At 43.6% G+C, this 27569-nt stretch overlaps 1 protein-coding gene across 2 annotated transcripts in view; it reads right to left on the bottom strand.

The window, feature by feature from the left end:
* RB1CC1 (RB1 inducible coiled-coil 1) overlaps positions 1-25699 on the bottom strand; it is a 40743-nt gene extending 15044 nt beyond the window's left edge. The window contains exons 1-13 of one of the 2 annotated variants that reach the window (XM_065903471.1): positions 25373-25699; positions 15620-15734; positions 14579-14699; positions 13501-13627; positions 13181-13351; positions 10184-10386; positions 8366-8792; positions 5155-5325; positions 2291-2475; positions 1940-2126; positions 1778-1859; positions 1595-1656; positions 268-371 (exon numbers count right to left, since the gene is read on the bottom strand). In XM_065903471.1, coding sequence (XP_065759543.1) covers positions 268-371; positions 1595-1656; positions 1778-1859; positions 1940-2126; positions 2291-2475; positions 5155-5325; positions 8366-8792; positions 10184-10386; positions 13181-13351; positions 13501-13627; positions 14579-14649 — 1790 coding nt within the window. In that variant the 5' untranslated portion in view covers positions 14650-14699; positions 15620-15734; positions 25373-25699. The remainder of the gene's footprint in view (positions 1-267; positions 372-1594; positions 1657-1777; positions 1860-1939; positions 2127-2290; positions 2476-5154; positions 5326-8365; positions 8793-10183; positions 10387-13180; positions 13352-13500; positions 13628-14578; positions 14700-15619; positions 15735-25372) is intronic. The other variant, XM_065903472.1, reaches the window with a different exon arrangement.
* Between the last annotated feature and the right edge of the window lie 1870 nt (positions 25700-27569).

Genomic DNA, 27569 nt, shown 5'->3' with positions numbered 1-27569 from the left:
TAACACATACCATGCAACAACACAGATTACTATCAGAAAAAACTAATTTCATGTAAGGCATTAATTTTCTTCTACTTTATCATCTTCATTTTCTGATCTTTATTTTCTAATCATCTTTATATTGCCTGCAAGCTTCCCAAAGGAGCCATGGAAGAACCAGACCATCATGAAATCCTCCTCTGTTCTGGAGTTCCCTGCGAGCGCTGGTGCTCTTCCCACCACCCAGGGCAGCAAGAACATCCCAAGGTGGGAACTACAGGCCTTTACCTGAGGAATGGCTGAACTTCAGAAGGACAAAATGATTGCAGAAACTGTAAATCTTTTAATGAAATATCTGGAAGTTCACAGTCAAACTTTCGAGGCTTCTGTGTCTATATATAAAAAAAATTACCAAAAAATATACAGGATAATTTTGTATATGATTTCTTACTATGTATTGACTATACTTACTATATTTCTTATTATAAACACTGTATTTCTTACTATATAATTCAATACAATAAATAATTTAAAATGCTTCAAATGATCTACTCATCCCATAGAAACAGAATAAGTTGATCAACTACAAATGGAGGACTGCTCAATGAAGAGACCATCTCCGAGTCTGAAACAACAGGGATGCTGGGCTTGCTCCCTCTCTTCTCTGCTCTCATCATCTTTTCACAGGAACGCTGCTGTTCCCATCTACATTAAAGGAACCCACCTGTCTCGATACCACAGGCTATTCCCAAATTCCCACCTGACAGACAGCTCGGTCCGCATAGTCCTGAGGCCCACCCTGGCCCTCCATCTACTTTTGTCACCACTGGTGTGTAGTGCTGTTTTAAGGCAAAAGAATTTCTTTCTGATGCAAAACTTCCTTCCATACCCTTTTCTCCAACTTTTTTTTTTACATTTTCCAAAGTATGAAATCTTAGTCAATTGCAGCTTCTTAAAAAAAAAAAATCACCTACCATTCTTTTTATTATTGCTGAGAAATGCAGCTTTTAAGACAAGGCCATGGCCTTAGTCATGACTTATGCAGGGTTCCCCAGTAAAGGTGTGTGTGTAGGAAACCCTGCCTGTTTGCAGACACACAAAAACACAATGTCTATAGCCCTAAGGAATCCTGTAGCATGAAACATGCATGACCGTGAAATAGCATGTGTGAAGAGAAAACACGTGTGTGAGGAGAAAACAAATAGCATTTCCAAAACTTATTTGACCACAGAATTGTTTTTTTGTTTTTTTCATGTAATAAAATTAGTGGTCCCAAACTGGTTTAGAAATACAGGGACCTATTTTTCATGGCTTTGATGAAGATGACCTGATTGGGGATTGTCCAACATGAATGAAAAAAAGGGAAGCAGGGAAAGGAGAGGAGGAGGGAGACAGACCGAGTGAGGGGGAGAGACTCCATTCCCACCCATCTCAGCAGTGTCCTACAACGTCACAGTTCTCAGCAGAGAAGACTCCTGACCAAAAACTATGAATTCATCTTAGAGTCAAAAACACTGTTATTTTGATTAAAAATCTGTTTCTGATAAATATCTCCACTTCTGAAATAAAGGTGTGAACACACAGGACTTAGTCATGTTAGAAAATAAATACATACACAAAAGGATGGAGGCCAGGAGTCCAATCCCCTGAACAGACGATTTCTTAGAAAAGACTTCCCTGTGTAAAGAGATTAACATGCAGTTATTCTACAACTCCGGCTGCATAATGCACTCAGAGCTACAAAATAAAACTAGCACTTTTTCTTAAAAAATGTAAGTTATTAATAAAAAACACTTACTAAATAATTTCCCAAAGGATTCCCTTTTTGACTTCTCAGCCTCATATAATTGCTTTCCGTCCTTGACTAAAGCACCGGCCCACTGAGGAAAGAAGAGCACGTGTTAGCATCAGCACCAGCTCACTGAGGCCCGGACACAGTAAATAGAGTCAGCCTGCATACCTCCCTGTAGTGTTTTATGAACATTTTCCTCCTGACAACCTCGACAACAGCTAAGCAGTACATCTGAGGAACTGTGCTCAGAGCTTCTACTATCTTGACTCTCTCTAAGAGCTCGATAACCAGGCGGAGCAAAGCCTGCAACTTCTCTCCATCCTGATCAGCGTGGAGCATCACAAAGCAACACCACCTGCAGAATGAAATCAAGGCGCACAGACTCTGAAAAACCATCCGGGCCCACGGTTGTCAACCAACAAAGTACGTCAGCATGGTAATAAAATCACACCATCACTTGGGAGAAATACGAAGTGTCAACTCTGAACACCCCAAACCAGCTGCCTGAGAAGCACTTACTTGAGTCTGACGTGAAGGTTATTTGCAAGCTCCTGTTTGGCAGTGGTGCACTTCTGTTTAATGTCCAACAGCTTTCTATGGTTTTGCAACATAATCATCAACTGATTTGCATGACTCAGGCACAAATCAGGTAGCACAGATGCATCCTTCAAGTTTTCGGCTCTCATCTGATTAGCTAAAAATCCCTTTGAGAGAAAACATTTTAAAGGATATTAACTTTCATTAAAAACAGGAATATTCGTTTAAGAGGAAAAGCTTCATATTAGACACAAACTGTTCTCCTTTCAAATAAGATTTTAAAATCCCCTATGTAGTAGATGGGTCCATAGCAAAAGATTCAGAGTTTTTAAGAAATTTATGCTCATCTAATTCTGTTCAATTTTCATGCTTAAAAAAAAAAAGAGAAAGAGATTCAGGAAGATAAAGCAACCTGTCCAAGGAAACAGCAGGCAGATGAGAACCAGAACCAGTAAACCCCTGCTAGGCTGCTGTGCAGTCAGAGCGCAAGGGAAGTCACACAGGGTCACTGACTTCACAACAGATTTAATCTAATCAGTGACATCAACAGTATACCCTTCTCCCAATAAAGTAACAATCAGTTGACTGCATTACTCACTGAAAAGCCATTCCCCACTCCAGTAATTCTGAGCTGTTGTACCTTATTCCACTGACCTGTCTGTGTGCATGTCTTCAGAACAATGCTTTCCACAGTATTATTTTGTAGGAAAAATAATGATTAGACTCTTTTCTTAGCTATCCTTATTTATTTTCACGACTGAGCCCTGCATCTTTTTGTTAGGTAAGGATTGTGCTTAGGCTGTAGATTAATTCAGACACACGTGTCAAATCCAACAGCAAACAATTCAAAAAAATAAGTCTAAAGACATCTTGAAGAGACATCTCGATGAGTCACTGTAGTGACAGCTTTCTTCCTGTTCTATTTACTGAACAGTTAACATGCTAGGGAAGTTTCGGGGTGTGCACATCCATGTTACTATCACACCTGCCACCGTACACAATCACATTTGTAGGGCTCAAGCTAGTACAGCACACGTAGCTTCTTTCTGTAGTTCTCTCTCTTTACTGTTTTCACGTTTTTCTAAACATCATGAACATAAATTTAGGTTTAAATGATTTGTTAAAGTCAAGATGGTTCAATATCTGACAACAAGACAATTTTAATACTAATAATGCTATACTTTATTTTTCCTCCAATATGTTGCAAGATTAACTGTGGCTATGCTTTTTCTGTAATTTAATATATAAAAAAACTTACTGCTTTAATCTCCTTTGATAAAATCTTAAGAGGTTTTCAATACTTTTTACTGAATCCAAGGAAAATACTACGTCAATCCACAATCCATGGAGTGCAAGCTCAATGCAGGAGAAATACAAAGAAACCCACAACTCACCCCGTCACAAACTGCTAAAAACCAAACCAAAGGTAAACAGCTACAAGTGAATCACTAATAGCCTAGAATTCCCTATCAAGAGAAAATATCTTTGAGAAACAAAGGATTTTCCAATGACAAAAACTGAATTTACCACAAGCTGGAAATACTAAAGAATACTTTACTGTAGAAAAGTAGTATAAGTTGCTCAGTCATGTCTGACTCTTTGAGACCCCATGAACTGCAGCCTGCCAAGCTCCATGGGGATTCTCCAGACCAGAATACTGGAGTGGGTAGCTTTTCCCTTCTCCAGGGGATCTTCCCAACCCAGGGATCAAACCCAGGTCTCCCACATTACAGACGGATTCTGTACCATCTGAGCCACCAGGGAAGCCCATTTTTAATGCATGATAGACTTTAATACATCAAAGATGAATGTATCATTTAAAGGGAAGACTGCTAATACATTAAAAAGACAATATATTATGACCACAATGAACTTATTCCAAGAATCCAAGGATGGTCCAAGATTAGAAATAGAATGTACCTTCCTTAACCTTATACGGCTTTCTAATAAAACAAGGGGAAAAAAAAAACCCACCACAAACACTGTAATGGTGAAATGCCAACCATTTCCCACAGACTAGGAATTAACCAAAGACATCCAGTGTAACATCTATCAACACTCAGCACTGCACTGGGAGGGGGTGGTGAGGGTGGGGACCCAGTCAGTGCAAACACAAGATGAAGAAATCAGTTAAGGCGGCTGGATCCAAAATTAAGGGACAGAAAAAGAGAATCTGGTAGTTACAAGATCAATTCAGTCCATAAACTATTATATATTATATATAATGTCCAAAAACATTATAAATATTTCAATCATGTTTAAAAATTACAGAATGTCACCACATGGGGAAAACTTCCAGGTCAGTCACTCTCCACAATCCCACCACCTTCTCATGATTATAAATCTAATCTGGTATCAGAGTTCCTGGAAGTGAAAGTAGCTTAGTCATGCCTGACTCTGTGACCCCATGGACTATACAGTCCATGGAAATCTCCAGGCCAGAATACTGGAGCGGGTAGCCTTTCCCTTCTCCAGGGGATCTTCCCAACGCAGGGATCAGTCTCCCACATTGTAGGTGGATTCTTTACCTGATCTCTTGGAACACGGCATTGAACTAGATCTCCTAAGGCTCCCCATTTTCCTGAGGCAGGAGCAGGAGGTGCTCAGGGATCACAGACAGGGGCCGTCGGCGTGTGCAGGGCTCCCTACCGCCCAGTGCAGCCTCAGCTCAAACCTCTGAACGTGAGGAACCGGCCGCCTCCTGTTCTACCAGAACCAGTAATACCACCATTAACAGTACTCACGGGTGATGTGGAAACACAGGGCACAGCAAACAAACAGTGCATATAAAAGACTAGTCTAGAAACCACAAATCCCCTTCCCTGAGAGAGGTCTGCAGTAAGCACCTGAGCGAGTTCTTTCTGCTCGTTGACCAGTCGGCCGCAGCTGGCAATCATCTGGTCCAGGGCGTACAGCCTGTCCTCCAGGCCCTTGATGGCTTTCATGTTCTGATTATCGAGATTGGCAATAGTCTGACGGCATTCTGCCATAAAGGGTCGAATGATCCGGGGATCAAGCTGAGTGACATGGAAATATGTATGAATGAAATTTTCAGCCAAGAGCTTAAAATACATTTCACACTATTTTGATACACATCTTAAAAAAAAAAAAGTGATAGTAAAGATTATAGAAAAGTGGAAACATGAGAAATCAAGATTATATTTCTATAAGGTCAAGAACAGGGTAATTACAATATTACAAAAACACAATTATTACCGATCATATTGGGATACTTAAGAGGCAATCAAGTTCCAGGCATACACCTTTCAACTCAAGCCACAATTCATTCAATTCTCAACAGCCCCACCGAAAATTCTATTTTCAAGGTCTTATGAAGTAGAGCAAAGTTAGTAACAAAAACATATTCTTTGGTCATTACCTGTCTAATCAATCCAACCTCCCCCCTAAAACATATCAACATCTTCAAACCTCCCTCCCCTTGGCAGTATCTTTATTTTCAGTTTGCACTCCCCCAGAAATCTTGTTTCATCTCTATACTTTCTTGCTGTGTAATCTCTCCTGTTGCTGGACTTTAATCCTCCAAGTTTCCAAGAATTTATGTGATTCAGGAACCCAAACATTTCTCTCCACCTGCTCCTCTACCCTCAGGAGAACACTGCACACTGGTGTTTTCCATGCAGATGGCCCTACACTGGCTGCTCTCGGGGCTCACGTGTGGCCCACTGGAGACCACCTCCTCCAGTTTCAGTGTCACCTCGGTTGGACCCTGCTCCTCTTCCACCTCCTCCATAAACAGGCGATCCCGGAGGGTTCTGTGCAGTGGCCCATTTCTACTGCTTCTCACAGGGTTTCAGCAATGACTCTAACCAGAATAAGGTAACTCTCAACCTTTTTCAACCGTTTATCTTCCCACCAGTGTCCAATCCATGTTTGTCTGCCTGCTAGCATCTCCACGTGGACATCAGTCATGATCACTGACTCATTAGAGCTGTCCTCTGCTCAAGTTCCTAAACGGCTTCCTTCTGCCCAGAGACACAGAACTGCAGATGAATGAATCCTGAGTTTCTCCAGCTAGGTCTCTGTTCATGCTGACTGCCCAACCAGCTACTGAAGCCTACCTCTGCTCACTGTGAGCAGTCCAGCCAAACACATCTTCCCTGAACACCACCGGCTAAGGGACCATAAATTATTTATTTTTGGTACAGTGTTCAGCACGCTGACAACACATGGAAGCAATTAAAAATGAACTATTCTACAGTTACTGAGAATTCAGTGTAGTCATAAGCAGCTGCACTTCAAAGATCATGAAGATGTCAACAGCCCTTATTTAACACGGGAGGCATCTGCCTTGTACGACAGCTAACTAAAATGTGTGCATATGTGAACATTTTCTATTTTCATGATGAGTCCAGTGCACACATATCCAAAGTACTGACTAGCTATAAATCATTAGGGTGACAAAAGGCTATAGAAGATGACTAAAACAGATTTCATCTTGGGCAAAATTACGACACATAAAACAGCAGTGCTTAAGGAAGAAAAAAACTCTGGACCATATACTGCTGGTTATGATGTTCCTGTATTTCATAAGTCACTGAGAGGACAACACAAGTATACAGATGAATATGGAAGAGTGTCTTAAGACTCGTTCAATTCTGTTGGTGTAAATGAACGTGAATTTTCATCAAGCCAGACAAGGATTACTGTTTCTTCTCCCTTGTCATATAAAGTGAATAAAACTTGAGGCTCTGTTAAGATTTCATTCAGACATGCAAACACACAGCCACCTGTAAGCCCTTTAAAAAGAGGCTCCCATGGCCTAGAGGCCTGTTCTCTGACTGATGTAAAACTATAAAAAATGACACTTCAATCATTCTATCACAAGCACATGACTGATTTTCCACAAACACAAATGGAATTTTCAGGCTACTAAAATGTCAATAGTTTGAACAGAACACTAGTTTTCATTCATTTCTGGCAGTAATCTTTGCATAATATATTCCACACTTCTCTACCCTGGCAAACGTCTTAACTGAAGCTTTCTTTGACAATAAATAATAAATGGCCAAAATGAAAGCAACGCCCACAGGACGTCATCAAGGACGCGGGTACTGAGAGAATGACGACTCAGACTGCACTCCGCCTTCAGCAAGAACAGAATGCTGCTGTTTCCAGGGACCCAGACCTGTGTGGCCTTTCTCCCAACAGCCAGCCACAGACCAAGCCTCTGTCCGACCGAGAAGTTCACCTTCATGCACTGTTTCATCTGGTCCGCCCCACTGACACACCTGCCCCACCAACTTCCTCTCAGGCAGCCAAGATTTTCTACCACTTACTGATCAGGTCTGAAGAGCTTTATTCCAGATTTACTCCCCAAGTTTAAAAGCTTTTATAAGTGTACTTGGGGAGAGCATAACCCTAAGCACAAGTCGCTATGATTACAAAATACAAGTAAAACATCTAAGTTCTGACTTTTAAAATATCTCAGGTGAATCTAAAATTACTTCTTTTAAACATCAGAGGCCAGTTGCCAGGGAGGGGTGGGGGCCCGATTAGAAAGAGGCCCACAGGGTTTTTTGGGAGGTAGAACAGTGTTGTCCTCCTTTGGAAGCTGGTTCCTAACCACTCAAGACTTATGTATTTCACTGAATGTAAATCATTTTCAGTGTAAAACAATTTAACTGTTAAAGATATAAGCAAAATTATATCTGCAGCATAGCTGCAGAGACAAATTATAGGAGATATTAAAAAGTCCAAGTGATCCTACAGGACCATGAAGAAAAAAATTCTAAGTAGCACCACCACCACCAAAACCATCCCCACTAGAGTGGATACTTCAAGGCTTGGCCCTGCATAGAGATTTTACTTATATAGTAATCTTTCCAAATTTGCTGTCAGTTTCATAAGTATTAACATTATCTGTTAAATGATTTGGTTTGTCCAAGGTCCTACAGGTGGTTATGAAGTTTCACTCCAAGGCTCAAGGGACCCTTTCTCCCATTACTGTACAGGAAATTACTTAAAACGTGAAGGCAATGTAACTTCAAGTGTCGAAAACAACACAGTGACACAAGAGATCAGACTAAGACTCCTCACCCTGCTCATGGAATCAAAGCACTTCCTGACCAAGGACTCGACGTCATTAGGCCTGTCCTGCACGTTGATCCAGTCCAACAGAGAAACATTAAAGAAAGGCAGGTCCCCCTCTTTAGCCTCTACTGCAGCTGCGTCCTGCTGGGCAGGACTTGGACAAGGCTCCCTCACATCTTTTCCACTTTCAGTATCTGCGGCGTCTGGGCCTACATGCTCCACAGACGAGTGAAATGAGGTTAAAGAGGGTTTGCTCGTTGCTGCAGGTGTATCAGGAGAGAGCACCAGTTCAGTGGAGGTCTTCGTCTCAGCCTTTTCTGAGCCTTCGCGTTCAGGCAAGGAATCCACTCTCCCCAGACATTCCCTGTAACTGTGTCTGGTGAGGCACTCCAACAATGGAATCTTGGCCATGACTGAAACCGCAGTTCCTAAACTTAAAGTACAAAAGACCTGTCAGTAAATCATGTGACTGTTCAACTTAGAGGTTAGCATTTTGAAAGGAAGAGGTTATCACTGCACAGAAATCTCACCCCCTCTCTCTTAGACTACATGCATCTGAGCAGTCCACGAGGTGTCCATTAAAGAAAGCAGAGAGAGAGGAGAGTACCTTTACACACTGAGACCCTCTAAAGCAAAGGTACCAAGGCCACACTATGCACATGGACACTCAGTTTTTAACTAAACTTAAGGTACAAAAAAGTCAAACTTATAAAAGATTTACTATAGCAGTCCCTTAAAGTTTAATGTTTTGTCTCTAAGCTAATCAAACATTTGAGATATAATGAAAGCAGAGGATAAAATTAACAGTTTTATTAGAGATTAAGGTTAACTCTTGGGTTTATCACACCTTGAAAGTAGACAGACTCGCAGATAGATACATGTTGTCAAAAAACATGAAGGAAAGATGAAATCTTGACGATTTAACTGCTATAAAAATATATATAAAATCATTCATGTTCCTACATTAACATGTGAGATGACTAGCCCCTGCCTCGCACCCCTGAATAGTTACTTGAAAAGGTTATTACAAAAACTTTTAAAAGCTCTTTCCAGTTTTAATCACTCTTCCTTTCCAAGATGTGTCCCACTGTCATCTCAAGACCAACATGTTCTAAATATTCATACCACAAAATACAGAAACCTGAATTAATAAGGCCCACTTGATTTCAAAAAAGAACATGCTACTTCCCTCCAACTCTAATAAAAAATTTAAGAAAAACCGAACAAAAAATGAATACAAGACACTGAAAGCATACATGTACACACAAAACAAAGGGCTACATTTGTGTGGAATTATTGCCGTATTTTTTACGTCCATTATAGCCCTTTTAAAAAAGAACCAATGGGTATCAGATGCTTACATGCAAAGAACCAAAAAAAGAATCTAAATGAGAACTACGACACAATGGCTCTTTTCCATCTTAGCAAGCCTACATCATATGGCAATATTTAAAAAGAAAAAATTTTCTTTGACTAGCATTTGAAAACTTTTCATTTGCATTTTGCCTCACTTTATTGGTAGCAAGGCAAGAAACAAAGATTCTTGGGTTTCTAAATAATTTCAAAGTATAGAGTCTTTTACATAAAGAAAATACAAGAAAACAAAATGTGGTAAATCCATATAATATGTGGAGGATAAAACTAACCATAGTTTTATAAATTTTACACTCCATAAAAGTCATTATAAAAGTCTCAAAAAAATAAACCTCAATTATAATAAACATGTGGCCTACTAGAAATGAAGTGACCGTTACTAAAAGTACTGATAAACTGCAAAGGTATTTTAAACAAACATCTTATTATCCATTTTAATGGCAAACATACTGAGTAAGTTTTAATTTGATGTCTTCTACGGATTGCAGATAATTTGAATAAATACTTTCAAATTTGAAAAGCAGCTTTTGGTAGGAATTTGAGCAATCTTCCAGATTGGCCATGATTGCAGCCCAGCCTTGGTGCTGAAGATGTTCATCATGGACAAGACCTTCACAGAAAGAGCAGAGTTTCTTGGCAACTTCATACATTTCCTATGTTGGAAAAGAAGAAACAAATGGTAAGAGAAGGTAACGCCTATGTACACGTCTGCACACGTGTACTTAAGTGCATGCATGAATGTGCTCTGAACTCATGTCAAAGGAAGCACTGTTCAGAGCTGTTCTAGGTTTTGGCTCCTGCCTGCTGCCATGGTAACAAAGAGGAACTCATACCTAGGGGAGGATGCAGGGCTGGAGGTCTGCGCAGAGTCAGGCAACAATAACCATCAAAAGTATAACTGTGAATTTACACAAGGGAATACTACATGGCAGTGAATACAAACCTGCAACTACACAACTGAGTCTCAGGAACACTGCACTGATTCAGGTCAGTCACAAAAGGAGTCAGGACACTGATCAACTTCACGGAAGAGAATAATGGGGACTGAACACAAGGGAATACACAGGAGGGCCATGGCTGATGTCATATTTTAAAATCTGTGTTCACTTTATGAAAATACAATGACAATGAATATCCAATTGTGATACGTGCATTTTCAAATATTTATGTTAATAAACAATACTCTATTATTAATTTTACTAATAGTAAAGACAAAAGTCCAAGGTCACACAAGTAACTGGGAAATGTGACTCTGGAGATTGCACTCTGGATGGTTAGAAGACAGAGCCTGACAGTCCAGCGGTGAGGAATACAGGCTCTTACTGTGGGGAGTCCAGGTTCCATCCCTGGGTGGGCCAACTAAGATCCCACAAACCCCGCAGAATGGCCCAAAACACAAGTCTCTAATTGCTGATGTGGCGGACAGTCTGAGCCGCAGGTCACTGTCTTGGTTACGTACAGCAGCTTTTGGGGGAATGCTACAACCTGAGGTACCTTCTTCTCTACATTTCCCATTCTTCTTTCTCCTTATTTTCTTACCTACATCTGGACAGTGATCCTTCCAAGCAAAACAAATAAAACCTTGCAAACTCCCCTCATTCCCCAAAAGCAAAAATGCTTCATCATAGCAACTAACTAATTAAGCTAGTGAACACTGTGATTAGAATATGATCAAGAACATTAGGAATATCTTTCCATTTGTTTATAATGCTTTATGTTCTAGAATTGAATAAGCTTTTGTTGATGCTGCTATTGAGAATGCAATATATTTCCCATTTCTATTCTAAAGGAGAACCAATAAGAGAAATATGAATAATGTTTACGTATTTTTATCACATACTCCAATCAACCTTACAATTCTTTCTGATGTATTTTTATTAAATTCTCTCAAATTTACCAAATATACAATCATATCACCTAAAATGGATGTTTTTAAATGGCATGCAACTATATAACCTATCTTTATTAGTTTATTTGTAGACCAATAAAAACAGAAAACATATCTAAAGAACTTTAGTATATAAATTCAGTTGACAGATTTGCCTTTAAAAATAATGCTGCCTTCTAAAAATCATTTCCAGACCCTTTAATGTTTATTAAACATATTTCAGAAAGATGAGAGATGAGGTTCTCTTTTTTATGTTGCATCTCATGTGAAGAATGAGTCAGTTTCACAAATGCATGTACTGCATTAAAACAGATTGCTAAGAAATATATTTCAGAAAGCAAGTATTCGTACTTATTAGTAGTTTATTATTTTACTAGTTTATCTTCATAAAAGGTAAACACTTATTGGTTGATTCTAAGACATTTTTTATGTCTGAAAGCAAAATGTGTCCCCCTACTGATAGCTTACACCTAGTATTACAGCAAAGTACTAGCAAGTCAAAAACAAACACAAATAAACAAAAACAAAACCAAATGACTGGGAAATAACCCATAGGGTTTGCAAGCAGCAATACGAATATGTATCAGGAAGAAACTGGGTTCTCCTCCAGGACCTGACCATGGATACAAGAAAGAACCACACTCCTTAAGCTCTCTGCCTGTGTCTGTCTACCTGAACACAGAATTTCACTGATTCAAGCAATGTTCTAAAGTTATCATCCTCAAGGAAAGATGGTAAACAAATATTTCAGATAGTTGTTCTGTGCTAAGGTCCTGTAACTGTAGAATGACTAACAAAGTGTGCACCTGAAATTATAAACCAGACAGAGGCATCACAAAATTATCTTTTCAAAAAGTTTGCTATTTTTCATGTTTTGGGCATGCTTCTATAATTTAGACTGCTATGCTATTTAGATTTGAATGCTTTTAGAAGTAATCAGTTTTTTAGATCATTTGCTGTTGCCTAATTGTCCACAAAAACATTACCAATCATTATTTTGTTAAATACACCAGCTTTAAATTTTAAACTGTATATTAAAAAGCAGAGACATTACTTTGCCAACAAAGGTTCATCTAGTCAAGGCTATGGTTTTTCCAGTGGTCATATATGGATGTGAGAGTTGGACTGTGAGGAAAGCTGAGCACTGAATAATTGATGCTTTTGAACTGTGGTGTTGGAGAAGACTCTTGAGAGTCCCCTGGACTGCAAGAAGATCCAACCAGTCCATCCTAAAGGAGGTCAGTTCTGGCTGTTCATTGGAAGGACTGATGCTGAAGCTGAAACTCCAATACTTTGGCCACCTCATGCAAAGACTTACTTGACTCACTGGAAAAGACCCTGATGCTGGGAGGGATTGGGGGCAGGAGGAGAAGGGGACGACAGAGGATGAGATGGCTGGATGGCATCACCGACTCGATGGACATGAGTTTGAGTAAACTCCGGGAGCTGGTGATGGACAGGAAGGCCTGGAGTGCTGCGATTCATGGGGTCGCAAAGAGTTGGACACAACTGAGCAACTGAACTGAACTGAACTGAAGTATAAATAATATTACAATTACCACTGCAAGCTGTGTCCTTGAAGCAACAGTGTGAAAAACGGCAGGCATCATAAGGGACTCTTCGACTTTTATCTCCATGTCATTTTCTGTTGAAAAGGTAGTTTTAGGAATAGCAGGTAGACGCTCAGACAAGATCATTTCCTTGTTAAAAAGAAAAATTGGATTTGTGTCCTAGAGAAGTAAAAAACAAAAACAAAGAAGAACTGAAATAAACTGTTACAGACACAGAACATGCCCACTGCCCTCTGTAGGAGTCAGACCCCAGCCCCCAGCCGCTGGAAAGCTGGCGCCCGCCCGCGTCGAGGAGGTCGGGCACCTACCGTCCCGGCGCTGTAGGTGCACACCCTGCGATCGGCAGCCATGCACTCGCCCCCGTTGACCACCAGCACCTGGTGCTGAATGGCGATCTTGTACTTGCTGTGGATTGCATGCTTCAGGTCAGCCACACTTCAGAGAGGGAGGGGGGCAAAATCCGTTATTTACATTTGCCTGAGGACGGCCTTTCTCTTTATCAAAGTCACTCTGTGTAAAAATATCTGACAAATGAACTTCAATCAAAAAGTTTCCCCCCAAACCGTAGTAAGATATATAAGTTTATTGTTTCTGCAACTGGATTCCGCAATCAACAAGCCAATCATAAACAACTATAAGGTCAGTAAACCACCCATGTGCCACATCTAACGCTGAGCCCATGAAGTGCAGCCAGCAGAAATATTAATTCTGTGATCTTTACATAACTAGCAACGCTGCTTATATTAGCGTTTGTTAAAATCCTCATGTGATGTGGAAAGTTCAATAGACATCCCATTACATAAAACACATTAAGTGGATACCACATGAAAATTGCTCCCTTTTTCTCATCTTTCAAAAAACCATTCAATTACAAGTCAAATCATATTTTGTAAAAACAAGAACTTTCAAAAAGTAATTTCATCCATTAAAAAAGATAAGGTTTATCCCAAATTTTACTCTATCATTAACAAAACAAACACTACTGGCTTTATTCATGTAAAATAATAAAAACAATGATGAAAAACCATAGGGCTGGTATATGCTGGTTTATACAGCTAGCAACGATCCCCTCAGCAGTGCACTGTGAAATTCAGGAAAACAATCAGCTATGAAAACTTACTTCTATTAGACTGCTTTGGTTTGAAATCAATTTGTTTACTGTGAAAATATAGTCACACAAACAACAAAGCACAACTTAACAAATTTAATGTTAACATTTTAGAGAAAGATGGCAATTGTACATGTAAACAATGAGGACAAAAGATTTAAGACTTTTCAAGTTGCCACTCTTATTTAACAAAGGAACAGTATCTTCAAAATCAAATCTTTAACTTTCTACATGTACGAAATGCAGAACTGATGAGAATCAAGGAAAACAGAGCTCACGTTTGCACTGTAAGTTCAGTGTCAAATGTCAGGGTGGTTCCAGTGTTCACCAGAAATACATACAACTTCATGATGGTTTCCTGGATTCTGTAAGCTTACACCTCACACTCTGATATGGTTACTGAAAGAAACAGACAAGAGAACTGGTCAATTTACAAACACATGCATAAATGTGGTTATGTTCCCATAAGACAGAGCACAGTTATAATACACAAGCAACAAAAAAACAAAATAGGATTTGATGTCTAACATGGCTAACTGGACAATTCAGTAAACCTGGTGCTTAAAAAATAATAATGAACAGTAATGAGGCTATGAGAAGCATAACTTCTATCATGAAAAAAAATTGATTGATTTCAGGAAGAAAGAGGCCAGGAGTTACAACAGTTAGGTGTATATTTCACACTGTTTTCATGTACCACACAACATTAAGAATAAAAGTTTAAAATGTGGTCAAACATTTTTCTAACTCCAAAAGTTCCCCCCACTTCTTCCTTGGAACAACAACAAAAAATAGCTTTAAGGTTAAACTTACTAACAGCAAATAAGAGCCACCACTTGCAACAGGAGGGACAGACTTGATTAATCCAAGTTCCACCTCCGCGCTGAGCTAGAAACACTCCACACGAGAAACACTGGCCCTAAGAGCTTATCACTTTGTGGAACAGCAGAAAGTGCATAGGATATCTGAATATTTAAACCAACTCTGCCATTACCCAGTTATCCAAGTCAAAACCCTACATATAAATAAAGCTTCCTCATCTATGAATAAAGGGGCAGATGTCAAGAGATAGTATTTTATTTTTTAACAACTAGAGGTAAAAATCCCCAAGATCAATGTAAGTAATGAAAGATGACAAAAAACTAAATTTTCAGAAACTAGTAGCTATCTTTCTTTATGCTCTTTCCACACGAGCTTAGAGTAGAATTATGAGGGAAGAAGGGAAAAGGAAGCAAGGCTTTAAAATTAATGTTTCCAAAATCATTATTTTAAATGCATTAGATCAAAACTCCATTATAAAGGCAGGAACTGTGACTCACCGGCACGCACTGTTAAAAGGACTACCACTGTTGTTAAGAAGCAGATTACAAGTGGCTTATGTCTGCTTTGCTTGATATTGGCAACTGAATGGCATTACTGGTTAAACTCAGTGAACTAGAAAAGAAAAATTTCTGGATTATTATAGAGAGAAATAATTCAACAATAACAATAGCATGCTCTTCTGAAAGAGTGATCCCTACTCTTCTTCACTGAACCACAAGCACATGACCTTAACCTAGACCATCCCATTAGAAGACATCAGACAAAGTCCCCAGAGAGCGCCCCAACACTGTCGAAGCCTACAGTCCCTTCTGTCTTTAAGACACAATGGTCCCCATTACTTGTATATTTAATACTTCCAGTTTCTCCTGTAAAAGAGGAATAAGGGTACCATAGCCCCGAGCCTCAAAGCCAGCCCTTTGGACATGGGCAAGGCCTGGGATCTGTTGGAACCACTGAAACTCGGCCAAGGTAACAGGAGGTCATTTACACGATAGCACCTCCTCAACATAACCTCCACCTTGTCAGCTGACCACTCCCACCCGCCAGCTTCACAGAACACGCTGTCATATGGAGAGGCCCACGTGGCAAAAAACAGAAGCCAGAGCCAGCAAGAAGCCTCTGTTTAGGAACCTGCAAGGAGCTGGTTCTTAACAAGCATGACAATTCCTGCTGAACATCAGACAAGACCCCACCCCTGCCAGAGACCATCACCGAGTCTCCTGAGACAGAGCACACAGCAAATGTGGAATAATAATATGTCTGTGTGTTTCCAACAGCTAGGAGTGTGGTACTTCTCACATACAGTACCAATATCACAGGGGCATCGCAGGAACACAGGGAGTAGAGACCATCACACCACTGGGCAGACAGGAAGTGCCCTTGCTGGGCGGCTGCTCCTCCTCCCCAGTGTCTGGCTGGGACCCCACCACCTCCCGTGGCACCACTGCTGATGACCAAACCCGGCTGCACGCCTCCCTAGACCCGAGTTCTCTATACAACCCCACCCCCAACAGCTCTGTCACCTAAAACCTCTCTTTACTGATGGAACCAATGAACCCCATCTCTCACATGCTGTCTTACAGACCATCCTGTCTTCCTCATAGGTAGGTAAACAGCACTAACAATCCAGTTAGTAGTAGTCTTATTGTCTACTGACCACCAACTTTGACTCTTGAGGCTCCTGTGTTCATGAAGCCCTTACTTGTCTCTGACTTCCACAAAAGTCTCTCAATCTACTCCCTGCATCCTCAACCCCTCACCTCCCTCAGCATCCTCCCACTGTCCTCAGGGAGGACAGGGGGCGGGCGGGGGGGGGGGGGGAGGTTGTGTGTGTAATGTGGTTCCGCTCCTGAACACCAACCACCATCAGGATGACCTTCATAGCAGCAGCCACCATTCATAAGTATTTATTTACTGTGCTCTAGGTCACTGTTCTAATAAACGTGTCACTAAATGTTTCATTCGATCCTCACAAGAATCCTTTAAGCTGAGCTTCCCTGGCAGCTCAGATGCTAATGCAGAAGACCCAGGTTCAATCCCTGGGTCAGGAAGACTCCCCTGGAGACAAGGTATGACAACCTGCTCTTTTTGGAGAATCCCATGGACAGTGGAACCTGGTGGGCTACAGTCCATGGGAATGCAAAGAGTCAGACACGATTGAGCAACTAATACACACACACAGAATCCCTTAAGAGGGATACTATCATCATCCTCACCTCACAGATAAGGAAACTAAGAAATCAGGCCTTCAGTAATATCACAGGATCCAAGCCCAGACAGTCCAGCAAAACAGCAGACACTGTATGGCTTCTTCCTCTCCTCCCCTCCCCAGGTTTCACTACCAAATGCCAAACTGCTTAACTCTCTGAACAAAATGGGCTACTTCAAGTCTCTGAGGCTCTTCCCCAGCCTGGACCCTCCCTCCTCTGCCCACTGTGATCATCACCCCCCATGATCTACTGCAAACCCCCCCACCCCAGCACACACACACACACGCACACACACACACACACACATTTTCTTTCATGGAGTTAATCACACAATCCTGCCATTCGCTGTGCTGACTTTATATCCACGTGCGCTACTCCGCTGCAGATACTGGGATGTTTCTCCACACAGTTCTCACCTCTCCTGAATAACAAGCTTCTTTAAAGCAAGCATCCTGCACTCCTGGAAACCAGCTCTAAAATACTTTCTCAATAAAATGAATGAATAATCCCACACTAGTGAAGAATTCGGAGAAGGCAATGGCAACCCACTCCAGTACTCTTGCCTGGAAAATTCCATGGGCGGAGGAGCCTGGTGGGCTGCTGTCTAAGGGGTCGCACAGAGTCGGACACGACTGAAGCCACTTAACAGCAAAGAATTATGCTATATGCCTGTGAAGACTGTGGAGAAGTCACATAATTGACACTGACCACAGGATTCTTCAGCTTGTTCCCTACGGAAAATCCCTAAGGTTTTCAACGCTGTCATCTCCACCAAGGATAAGTAAGATCACCTACACTCACCCCACTACCGATCACAGAGCACGCAGTTACTCCCCAAATGCACGCCAGCAGCTGTACACTAACACTGAGAGACGTGTTCCTGTCCCACTGCAGATCAGAACCAAATCCTTAATGAATGAAGGGCAGGAAGCCAGCAGACTGAAGTGACGGACAGATGACTGCCAGGAGCTCCCAAGAGGCAGAGCCGGTGAAGGGTGAGTAGTGTCAGTGCAGACCCCTGCCCGCCCTGGAGGCGTGTGGTATGAGAGAAAAACTGAACAATCACAAAAACTCTACAGGAGGATTTCATACTAGAGCATCATCCTGTATATCTTGACTCATCAATTACTTGTCCTTCACAAATAACTGTCTTTCCACACTATTACAAATACTTCATAAACAGCAATACTGACACCCAAAATGCACTCCACATATGGGTGTGCAGTGGTTTCAGTCAAACCCGGACTTAGATGGACCAGGCTCCACAAGACCACACTCCCCTGGGATCCCAGCCACAAGTCTGGTGGTGCCCGGGACCACCCTCACTTCAGACCAGCAGACTACAAGTTCAGGCGTCCCCTAGGCTCACAGAGTTCAGGAAAGTGCTATACTTTGGATTACCGTTTTATCATAGTGAAAGGATACACAATAACGGTAAAAGCAAAAGAAGATTCGCATGGCAGGGAGTCCAGAGCGCTCCAGGTGCAGAGCTCTGGGCGTCCTCTCTGGGGTCAGGAGGGACAGTCTTGCCTCCTCCTGGTGGGGATGTGCAGCCCACCCACGTTTTATTGTGCTTCAAATGTGTTTAAAATGTTCATTAAATCCATACCTATAGATAACTGACGTATTTATCATTCAGCTACAGAATATACCATGTGATTCTGTTTGTGGGTTTTAGTTTATTAACTAATACTGAGGGATGTGTATGTAGACACAAGCATTAAAAAGTCTGGAACAATTTAACATCAATTTTTTTTAAAAGGCTATCTCTGGATGCTGGACTTTGGTCTCTTTAAAAATCACAATTGGGGGTTAAAAATACTTGTTTCCATTTTTGAAAAAGAAAAAAAGAACATCACACAGTTACAAAGAAATAAAGAACCTGAAAACCCACCATCTCAAGCTGGTCCAGCTAAGGGACAAGGCTCCTCACCTGCTGGTCCTAGGCTGGCCCCCACCAGGCTCCCAGGGAGAACTACCCCCTCACTCCATACACTTCCCAAGACATGCACATAAGAGGGAGAAGAGCACTGTGAAAAGAACGTGGATCCTGTGTCAGAAGACCTATATTCAAGTCCTGTTCCTACTACTGACTGTGTGACTCTGATGGACCTCAACTAACCTAAATTATTCTGATACAACAAAGCAGGAGACTTCCCAAGTCATAGGGCTGTGAGAATATAGAGAATGTACACATGCAGAGAAGGGCTATGCCAACCAAAGGCAAGACAACCACCTCTGAGGGTTATGAACCCTCCCAGACCTCTGCCCTCAGCTCAGGACCGGTGCTCAGCCATTGCAAGGATCTCCAACCAGAAACCACACTGTCTCTCAAACTCAGCAGGTCTATACTTCACTTCAGTGCTTTCCCTTTAAAACTGTTCCCTAACTTCCTCTGTGAACAAAACTATCGCTCTGTTGCTACCCAAGATGTCAGTTATTTCTGTCTGCATCCTATCCCTTTTTTCCTATATAATCCAACCCCTGGTTTTCCAATGACATAATCCTTATTTTAGAGCCTGGAAACTCTCTTCTGCTCGAGCCCTTCCTGAACACGCCCACCACTTACAAGCATGTAGGCCAGATGCTCCGCCCCCTGGAGCTTGGCTGTGGCCACGGCAGGCCACAAACCTATCATCTGCTTCTTCACAGCCACTGCCCCACTGACCTCAGGACAGGACCCACTCTGTACACAGTCTCCTTGGACTCCATCGTCTGCGCGCCCCTTTAAAGAGAACCCACCAACTCTGGCCTAAGGCTAGATGACCACTGAAATGGCGAGTCACCTGTACTTGAATGCCGACTCTAGCACGGAGACTCAGATGACCTCTGCACATCAAGAACTGAAATACCACCTCTGCAGAGAGGGACAGCAATAATGCATCTAAGATTACTGCACGGTGCAAGGAATATAATAACAACTCCAAAAATGGTGACAGCCATAACTTTACCAACATTACAGAACTTCATAATCAACCCGTTTGCCTTTCCAAAAGTATCTCCAGCTATTTCCCTACATGAAACCCATCCTCTCATTTTACACAGTCTTCCCATACTTGCCATTTCTGCTCATTTGAAAGTTACTCATTCAAGTGTGGTCAGAAAGCCCTTCTGGGTCCATCAGCCCTTTGGGAAGTCACCCCTGGTCACAGACAGCCCTTAGTCTTCCCTCTCTGACTCTGAACTTACAGAACTCTCTCAAGCTGTCAAGTCGTATGAAGTATCTCATGTGGGGAGAACAATCTCACATCATGAAAGGACATCTGCTCCTCCTGGGTCCTTCTCGGATACAGTAAGCTATAAATGAGGGAGTATTTTTAAAAACACTGATTCCAATGCATTTATTCCCAGAGATACAGGTGTTACAATTGTACTTTCATGCTTGTAAAAACAAGAAAGCATCTCCCTTATTCACACAAGTGTCCATCATTTATCACTGGATATCTGCAATTTCTTCTTTGAGGCATCACCACCACAACAATCAGGTCTGTCACTCTAGCTTACTGTCAACCTGTCTGATCCATTCAAAACTCAGAAACAGCTTCCTTACACGGGGAGACAAAGGGAAAGCCCCAGACAATAACTGACCTCCCATATGGCACACAGCTGGTCATTATTCACCCTGTGTTTACTGAACACCCGGCAAAGCCAGATTCTGGCTCAGATGGTAAAAAAGAATCTGCGTGCAAGGCAGGAGACTCAGGTTTGATCCCTAGTTGGGAAGATCCCCTGGAGAAGGGAACGGCTACCCACTCCAGTATTCTTACCTGGAGAATCCCATGGACAGAGGAGCCTGGCAGGTTAAAGTCCATGAGGTTGCAAAGAGCTGGACATAACTAAGCAACCAGTACTTCTATGCCTGGTGTTAGGAGTCCAAAGACCCTCAAGTTGCTCTCAAGTCTAGCAGACCACATGAAATGTGGATGATGCTGGACAAGGTGGACCAAAAGCTCCAGAGAAGTAATAAGAAGTAGGAAAACTTCTGTCTGATTTGCAATTCTGCAAACTGTAATTCAGCAACTGAACCTGAGGGCCACGGGTGCTGCATCAATGAAACTAATGGTGTTCACCACAAATGGGAGTGTCCAGGTCACCCAGGGACTGCAAACTGGGCTTCAACCTCTCCAGATCAGATTTATTCCCACCTGATCCTCCTCTTTCTCTGACAAGAAAAGAAAAAAGAAGGAAAGAAGAGTAGGTCAGCCATCTTCCTCACACTCCCTAGAGAGCCTTTCCAGAAAGGTCCAGGGTGTCTGTAACCAGACCTGATGGGAGGACAGCAGGACAGGAATGGAGTGAGAGGGAGACCCCTGGCAGTGTGGATAGAGCTGGACCTTTGGGGTCTTCCTCCAGATACAGGAAGTATACATGTACAAAGTAGTTTCTCAAAAATGAGAGAACAGCACGCATACATGCAATCTGTTTGAGTTGAATAGCGTAATAACATGAGAATCTCTCCATATCAGTTCATATAAACGTATTTCACATTGTGGTATCCTGACATTCATAAAAGCTGCATAAAACACATGACTTAAAGATAAATTAGAATTGACTATATCAGTAAATAACAGTCTAAAATCTGTGTCCCAATAGACATTATTATTACTTTATCGTTAATGCAATTTAAAAATCTTCATGTCCTATGGCTGATTCATGTTGATGCTTGACAGAAAACAAAATTCTGTAAAGGAACTACCCTTCAATTTAAAAAATAAAAATTTTTAAAAATTTGCATGTCATTTGATAGATTCTCAGAATAACTGTTAAAAGATGCTACATCAGGACTGCACATAGTAGTTTTTAAACAATTGCAAATATGAGCTTCCCATGTGTCTCAGTGGTAAAGAATCTGCCTACTAATGGAGAAGACCTAGGTTTGATCCCTGTGTCAGCAGGATCTCCTGGAGGAGGGCATGGCTACCCACTCCAGTATTCTTGCCTGGAGAATAACATGGACAGAAGATCCTGGTGGGCTACAGGCCACGGGGTTGCAAGAGTCGGTCACGACTTAGTGATGAAACAACGTATGACGCTGTCCTTAAATGTAAATGTGAATTGTTTGTTTAAAGTCTAACGTCTCACACAATAGTATCTACAACATTTTCTACTCTTTCACAGCATGTAAATGCACAGCAGTATCAAAAAAGGATGCGCGCAGCTGGAATTTGCAGCATAATGGTTAAAAACACAGTCATGGAAATACTGACTAATATTTCAGTATTCTGATGATTACTAGCCAATTATGTGCAGCATATAAAAGAAAAATATGACCTAGATAGTCCTGAACCAGTCACAATTATGTTCATCTCTAAGCACAATTACAAGCCAACAAAGTGAGAATTTAGGGACTTCCCTGGTGTCCAGTAGTTAAGAATCCACACTTCCACTCCAGGGAGCGAGGGTTCCATCCTTGGTCTTCCAGGGAACTAAGACCACACAGGCTGCATGGCAGGACCAAAAATAATTACAATAAAAAAATTTTAAAGGAGAATTCAACAGAGAGCAAAATTGGAGGAACATCCCATAACCCTCAGGGAAGTCACTAAATAGCTGGAAGAAGGGGTGTATGGAGGTATTCAAGCACTGTGCCTGCAAAAAGCCACTTAAGAGAACAGCAGCTTCACTGAGGGATGGAGAAAGGCCACCCTCCCAGGGCTCTCTGCCCAGGTTACAGGTTTCTCAGGTCCACAATAATGGAAGAACCACAGCAGTGTAATGCCATGCATAGCTAGTATGGAATCGTCAACCCAGCACTCCACAATCTGCTCCTCAGGCACTGTGTCTATTTCAATGCATCTCAACACAGTGTGAACTTGCAACTGATCTTCCTTAAAATACCAGCATCACCGCTGCTGTCTACAACTTCATACAAAGCTTACATATAAAGTTCCCCTTGTTCACTGCTCATTGCTAGAGTTAAAACTGGGTCTTGCTGGGGTTTAACATTTCATGAAAATAATGAATGACTCTCAATCTAAACTGCTTCCCAGATTCACCAGGTTTACTGAACAAACCACTGTGCCTCCGAACATAGCAGTTTACAGGATGCTACCCTCCTCTAAGTATCTGTTGAGCCTCCAGCAAACCACGTGTTCCTACTGCTCTCCCCTTACACCTCTCTGCCCACCTTTCAGTAATCTCTCCTTTCCCTGTATATGCCAAAGACCTCAGAGCTGCTGCAGTTTCCTTCTAATCCGAGATGGTCAGAAATAGCTTCCTCACTTCTCTTGGGTCTTTCCTTCAGATTTCAGACAATGCTTAAATAGTAATTGACTGTATACAGGACTTCAATCTCCCTTCTCTTACTGGGCAAAAACAATATGGTACACATTCCTGTATGCCCTGCAGAGATGGCTCCATGGTCTACCTCCGTAAGGAAGCAACAACCATCTGAGTGAGTGAGTGAGTGTGGAAGGGGGCTGCTAGACTTTCACTGGAGGTGCCTGAGCCAGTGTTTTCTGAATACAAAAAGCTTACTGGGGTTACCAAACAGTAACGTCTGGAAAAGAACATTTTACTACGCACTGCTTTTTTTGAAAAGTTACACACATCTGCAAAGTAAAGCATAAAGCAGGTGTTCAAACATTTGCTGAATGCAGGAGAGTGTAAAGATAGTCTCAAAATTAGAGGCCCAATAAGAGCTCCTCTCAAGCTTCTGACTGAAATGAACAAGCTTACATAATAAAAATTTAGGTTCAAAAGTGTGGGGCTTTTTGTTTTTTCCCCCTCCCCCAAAAACAAAGGTCTTGTGCCCTCTGCCCCTTCAATGAGTTTCATTTGTTGGAAGTAAACCTGCCCTGTATTCTGACCGTGTGTTCAGCAAGGGCCAGAAAAATGCGGCCCTTCTCTCCTATCATCCAACATCTCCACCCAAGAATCAGGCCAGACACAATCCTAACCGTGACAAACATAAAGCATTCCAAACAGACGAAATTAAATTACTCTTTTTAAAACCGTGTCTGAGTCCGTATCTGATTTCCATCAACAGGCATTTACCAACACAACCGTTTATCAACACAAAGCACCCTGTTTTATAAAACTCTAGGTTTTAGACACAATGTTAAACACTAAAATGTTGAGAAAATATGTTCATTCAGACCATATTCTGTTGTTACAACATTAAAAACAGAAAGGAGAAAACCATCTTCAGATCTCCAGGGGGGCCTGCTTACAGATCCAATCAGCCGCCTTCCTCGACGGCCCCTTGCGTCTTCCCCCAGGAACACCGGACCTTGAAGAACCCTGTGTGTATCAAAAATGGAAACGCACCAACAAGACTCCTCATCACACGGGCTGTCTACCTCAAATTGAGTACCCCTCCTAAGCGGCTAACCTCCCCACCCTGTGAAGAAACCACACACACACAAGCACCACCCACACACGGCAACCGAGAGACTATACAATACGGTGGCTAGCAAAGCAGGCCGGTCCCCCTGCGGCCCGCATCCTGCTGCCCGCGTGGGGTCTCCCCTCTCCGTATCCACCGCGAGCACCGCGGCCCGCCCGCCCGCAGGCCCCGCGCTGTGACCACACGGCAGGAGCCCGGTGCGGGGACTCGGTTACCAAACAAGCCCCGGCGCGGCGGCGCGTCCAGCGGGGAGCCGGGGAGATGCACACCCACCCCCCCACTCCCGGCGGGGCCGCCCGGCTCCGGCCGGGGAAGTTGTGAAATCCGCACATACGCCCCGGCCCGCACCCACCCGCGGGCCGGCGGAGGCTGAGTCATTCCCGGGAGTAACTTTATCCGGACGCTGCCCTCGGGGAGCCTCGCGCTCCGGGGTCCGGACAGAGCCGCGTCGCGTCTGCGACCCTCGCCCCGGCCTGCTCGCCGTCTGACACCTCGAGGCCCGGCCCGGCGGCGACGGCGAGGGTGCGTCCCGGGCCCCGGTGCTCCCGACGCCGGCTGGGAGCACCGGGAGGTCGGGGGGCACTGCGAGGTCCGGGGCACCCAAGAGTCCGGGCCGCAGAGGCCCCGCGCAGCCGCCCGCCTCCGCTTTCCGCCCGGGGACCCGCGCCTGAGGGGCCCGACGCCGCGCTCACCGGGCAGCGCCTCCTCCTCCGCCGGCAGCAGCAGCAGGGCCCGTGGCCCCCGGCACCATCTTCCGCCGCCGCCTCGTCCTCGGCGGCGGCTACCAACCGCCCATCCGCGCCGCCAACCGACACAACCGCCGGCGCCGCCGAGGCAGCCACCTCCGGGCACGGGGACGGGCAGGCCCCTCGGCTCTGCGTCAGGGGCCGGGGAAGGGCGAGCCGCGGCCGGTCAGAGCCGAGGGGCCGGGCGACGGAACCCGAGGCAGCGCCGGGCTCGGTAGGGCCGCGGGCACGGCCGCCACGGGTTTGTTATTGTCGACTCCGGCCCTTCCTGCGCGGGGCACGCCGGGAAGCGGGCGGGGGAGGGGCGGGCGCACTCAGCGCAGCTCCGCGCATGCCCGGAAGTCGGCGGGCTGCCGGAAGTCGGCGTGCTTCCGGGTAGGGCCGGTTCCAACTGTCCTGGCACCTGCTGCTGCGGATGCCGGGGTTGGTGACCTGGGAGTCCTCCCGTGACCCCGGAGACTCCGCCGGGCGGTCTGGGACGGTGCTGGCCGTCGTCCGGGCGCGAGTGCCCCAAGGTGAGCCTGACCTTCTCCACTACAGCGAGTGGCCCTGCGCCCGCCTACCCGCCGAATCCTGAGTTAGCCTGGGCGGAAGAGGTCGACCTGTCGCGGAGGTGGAGGGCTGCCGAGGGCCCGGGACCTCGTTTGGAACGGACCAGGGCTTGTGAGGGGAGTGGGCGCCCGGAGGGCTGTCCCAGGCCGGGTCCCACAGTGCGGGCGGCAGGCTCTCAGACCAGGAATGGGGAAGAAGGGAGCTAAAACTGGGTCAGGTGGAAGAGGTCGAAAGCGCCGCGACCACCCCTTTCAGCTCGACCCTGAATTCTGTAGCAATCCTCGGGAGTTCCTGATTCTGTGAATGTGACCAATCAACGGGCAATGGCTTGAAGCCGCAGCGTTTAAGTATTAAAAGTCTGGTGATCAGAAGTTACAGGTGGAATAATATATATGATACTTTTAGAATTCCTGTTAAATCGGGGAATATCGGGTATGAGTTAACAGCTTGCGGGTGGTAGGGCTGTCATTAGAGGGCTTTAGAGTTGTGTTTGCGGAAAAACGGGTATTAACAACCTTTTCAAGGGCTGCCAAGCCAAACACACGCTACCGGGAGACAGTCTTCGAACCTTTATTTGTCATGTTGGGAACTGATAAACACTAAACAGCTGGTTAGCGTTAGGGATTCTCAGTTTCCATCTCACTGACCCGGTATCCGAAAGGTTGAGAAGGACCTACAGGGTACTACTTTATCTATTTTTTGTTTGTTTTACACTCCTACAGTTCCCACAGAGGCAAATCATTTTCCTTTATTTATTTATTTTTTTGAAGTGGAGTCTTATTATACCATGCCAACGATGTACAGCAGGGAACTGAAGTTAAGAGGCTAAATTGTTGTTATGCCTTGGGGGAAGGTGTGAGCTGGCAAGAACTGAAGAAAGGACCTGATTCTATCAGGCACAGCATAGTAATAGGCACAAAGAGAGTAAGCGGTAAGAAGGAATTCAGCCAGAAAATTGCTAAGCAAAGCACAGTCTTAGGCCTTTAAAAAATATATTGGTGCTTGACCTTCCTCTTAGTCATCAATGACATTCATCATTACAAATTAAATACACCTTAGTATGTAAAATCATGACTGGAATGTGCTGGTGACAAATCTAGTGAATAAAATGTTTCAAATGTTTCTTGTCTCACTTCTTTCTTTGGGGTGGGAGGGAGAATAAAACTAATTCAGTCCTCATCTTCCCCTTTTCCAGAGTGTAAATAGTAGGAACTTATATGCCTGATATTCTTTCCCAGTGATAAGTGAAAATGTATCAAGATTAGTTTTTGACATATGCACATATCTAGAGAAAGACCCTGATGCTGGGAAAGAGAGAGGGCAGGAGGAGAAGGGGGTGACAGAGGGTGAGATGGTTGGAGGGCGTCACTGACTCGATGGACATGAGTTTGAGCAAACTCTGGTAGATGGTGAAGGACAGGGAAGCCTGGCATGCTACAGTCCATGGGGTCACAAAGAGTTGGACATGACTTATCAACTGAATGACAACAACAGAGAAAACACTACTGCCGTTTCCTGATACTTCATGTGTCCATAATAATTCTCAGCAAGTTTTATTTCCCTTAAAGCCAAGGATATTAGCAACCCTCTG

This window comes from Muntiacus reevesi, chromosome 12 (genome assembly GCF_963930625.1).
Source record: "Muntiacus reevesi chromosome 12, mMunRee1.1, whole genome shotgun sequence".
Classification (NCBI taxonomy): Eukaryota; Metazoa; Chordata; class Mammalia; order Artiodactyla; family Cervidae; genus Muntiacus; species Muntiacus reevesi.
The sequence above is the reverse complement of the archived record's forward strand: the minus strand, read 5'-3'. Positions and strand labels throughout refer to the sequence as shown.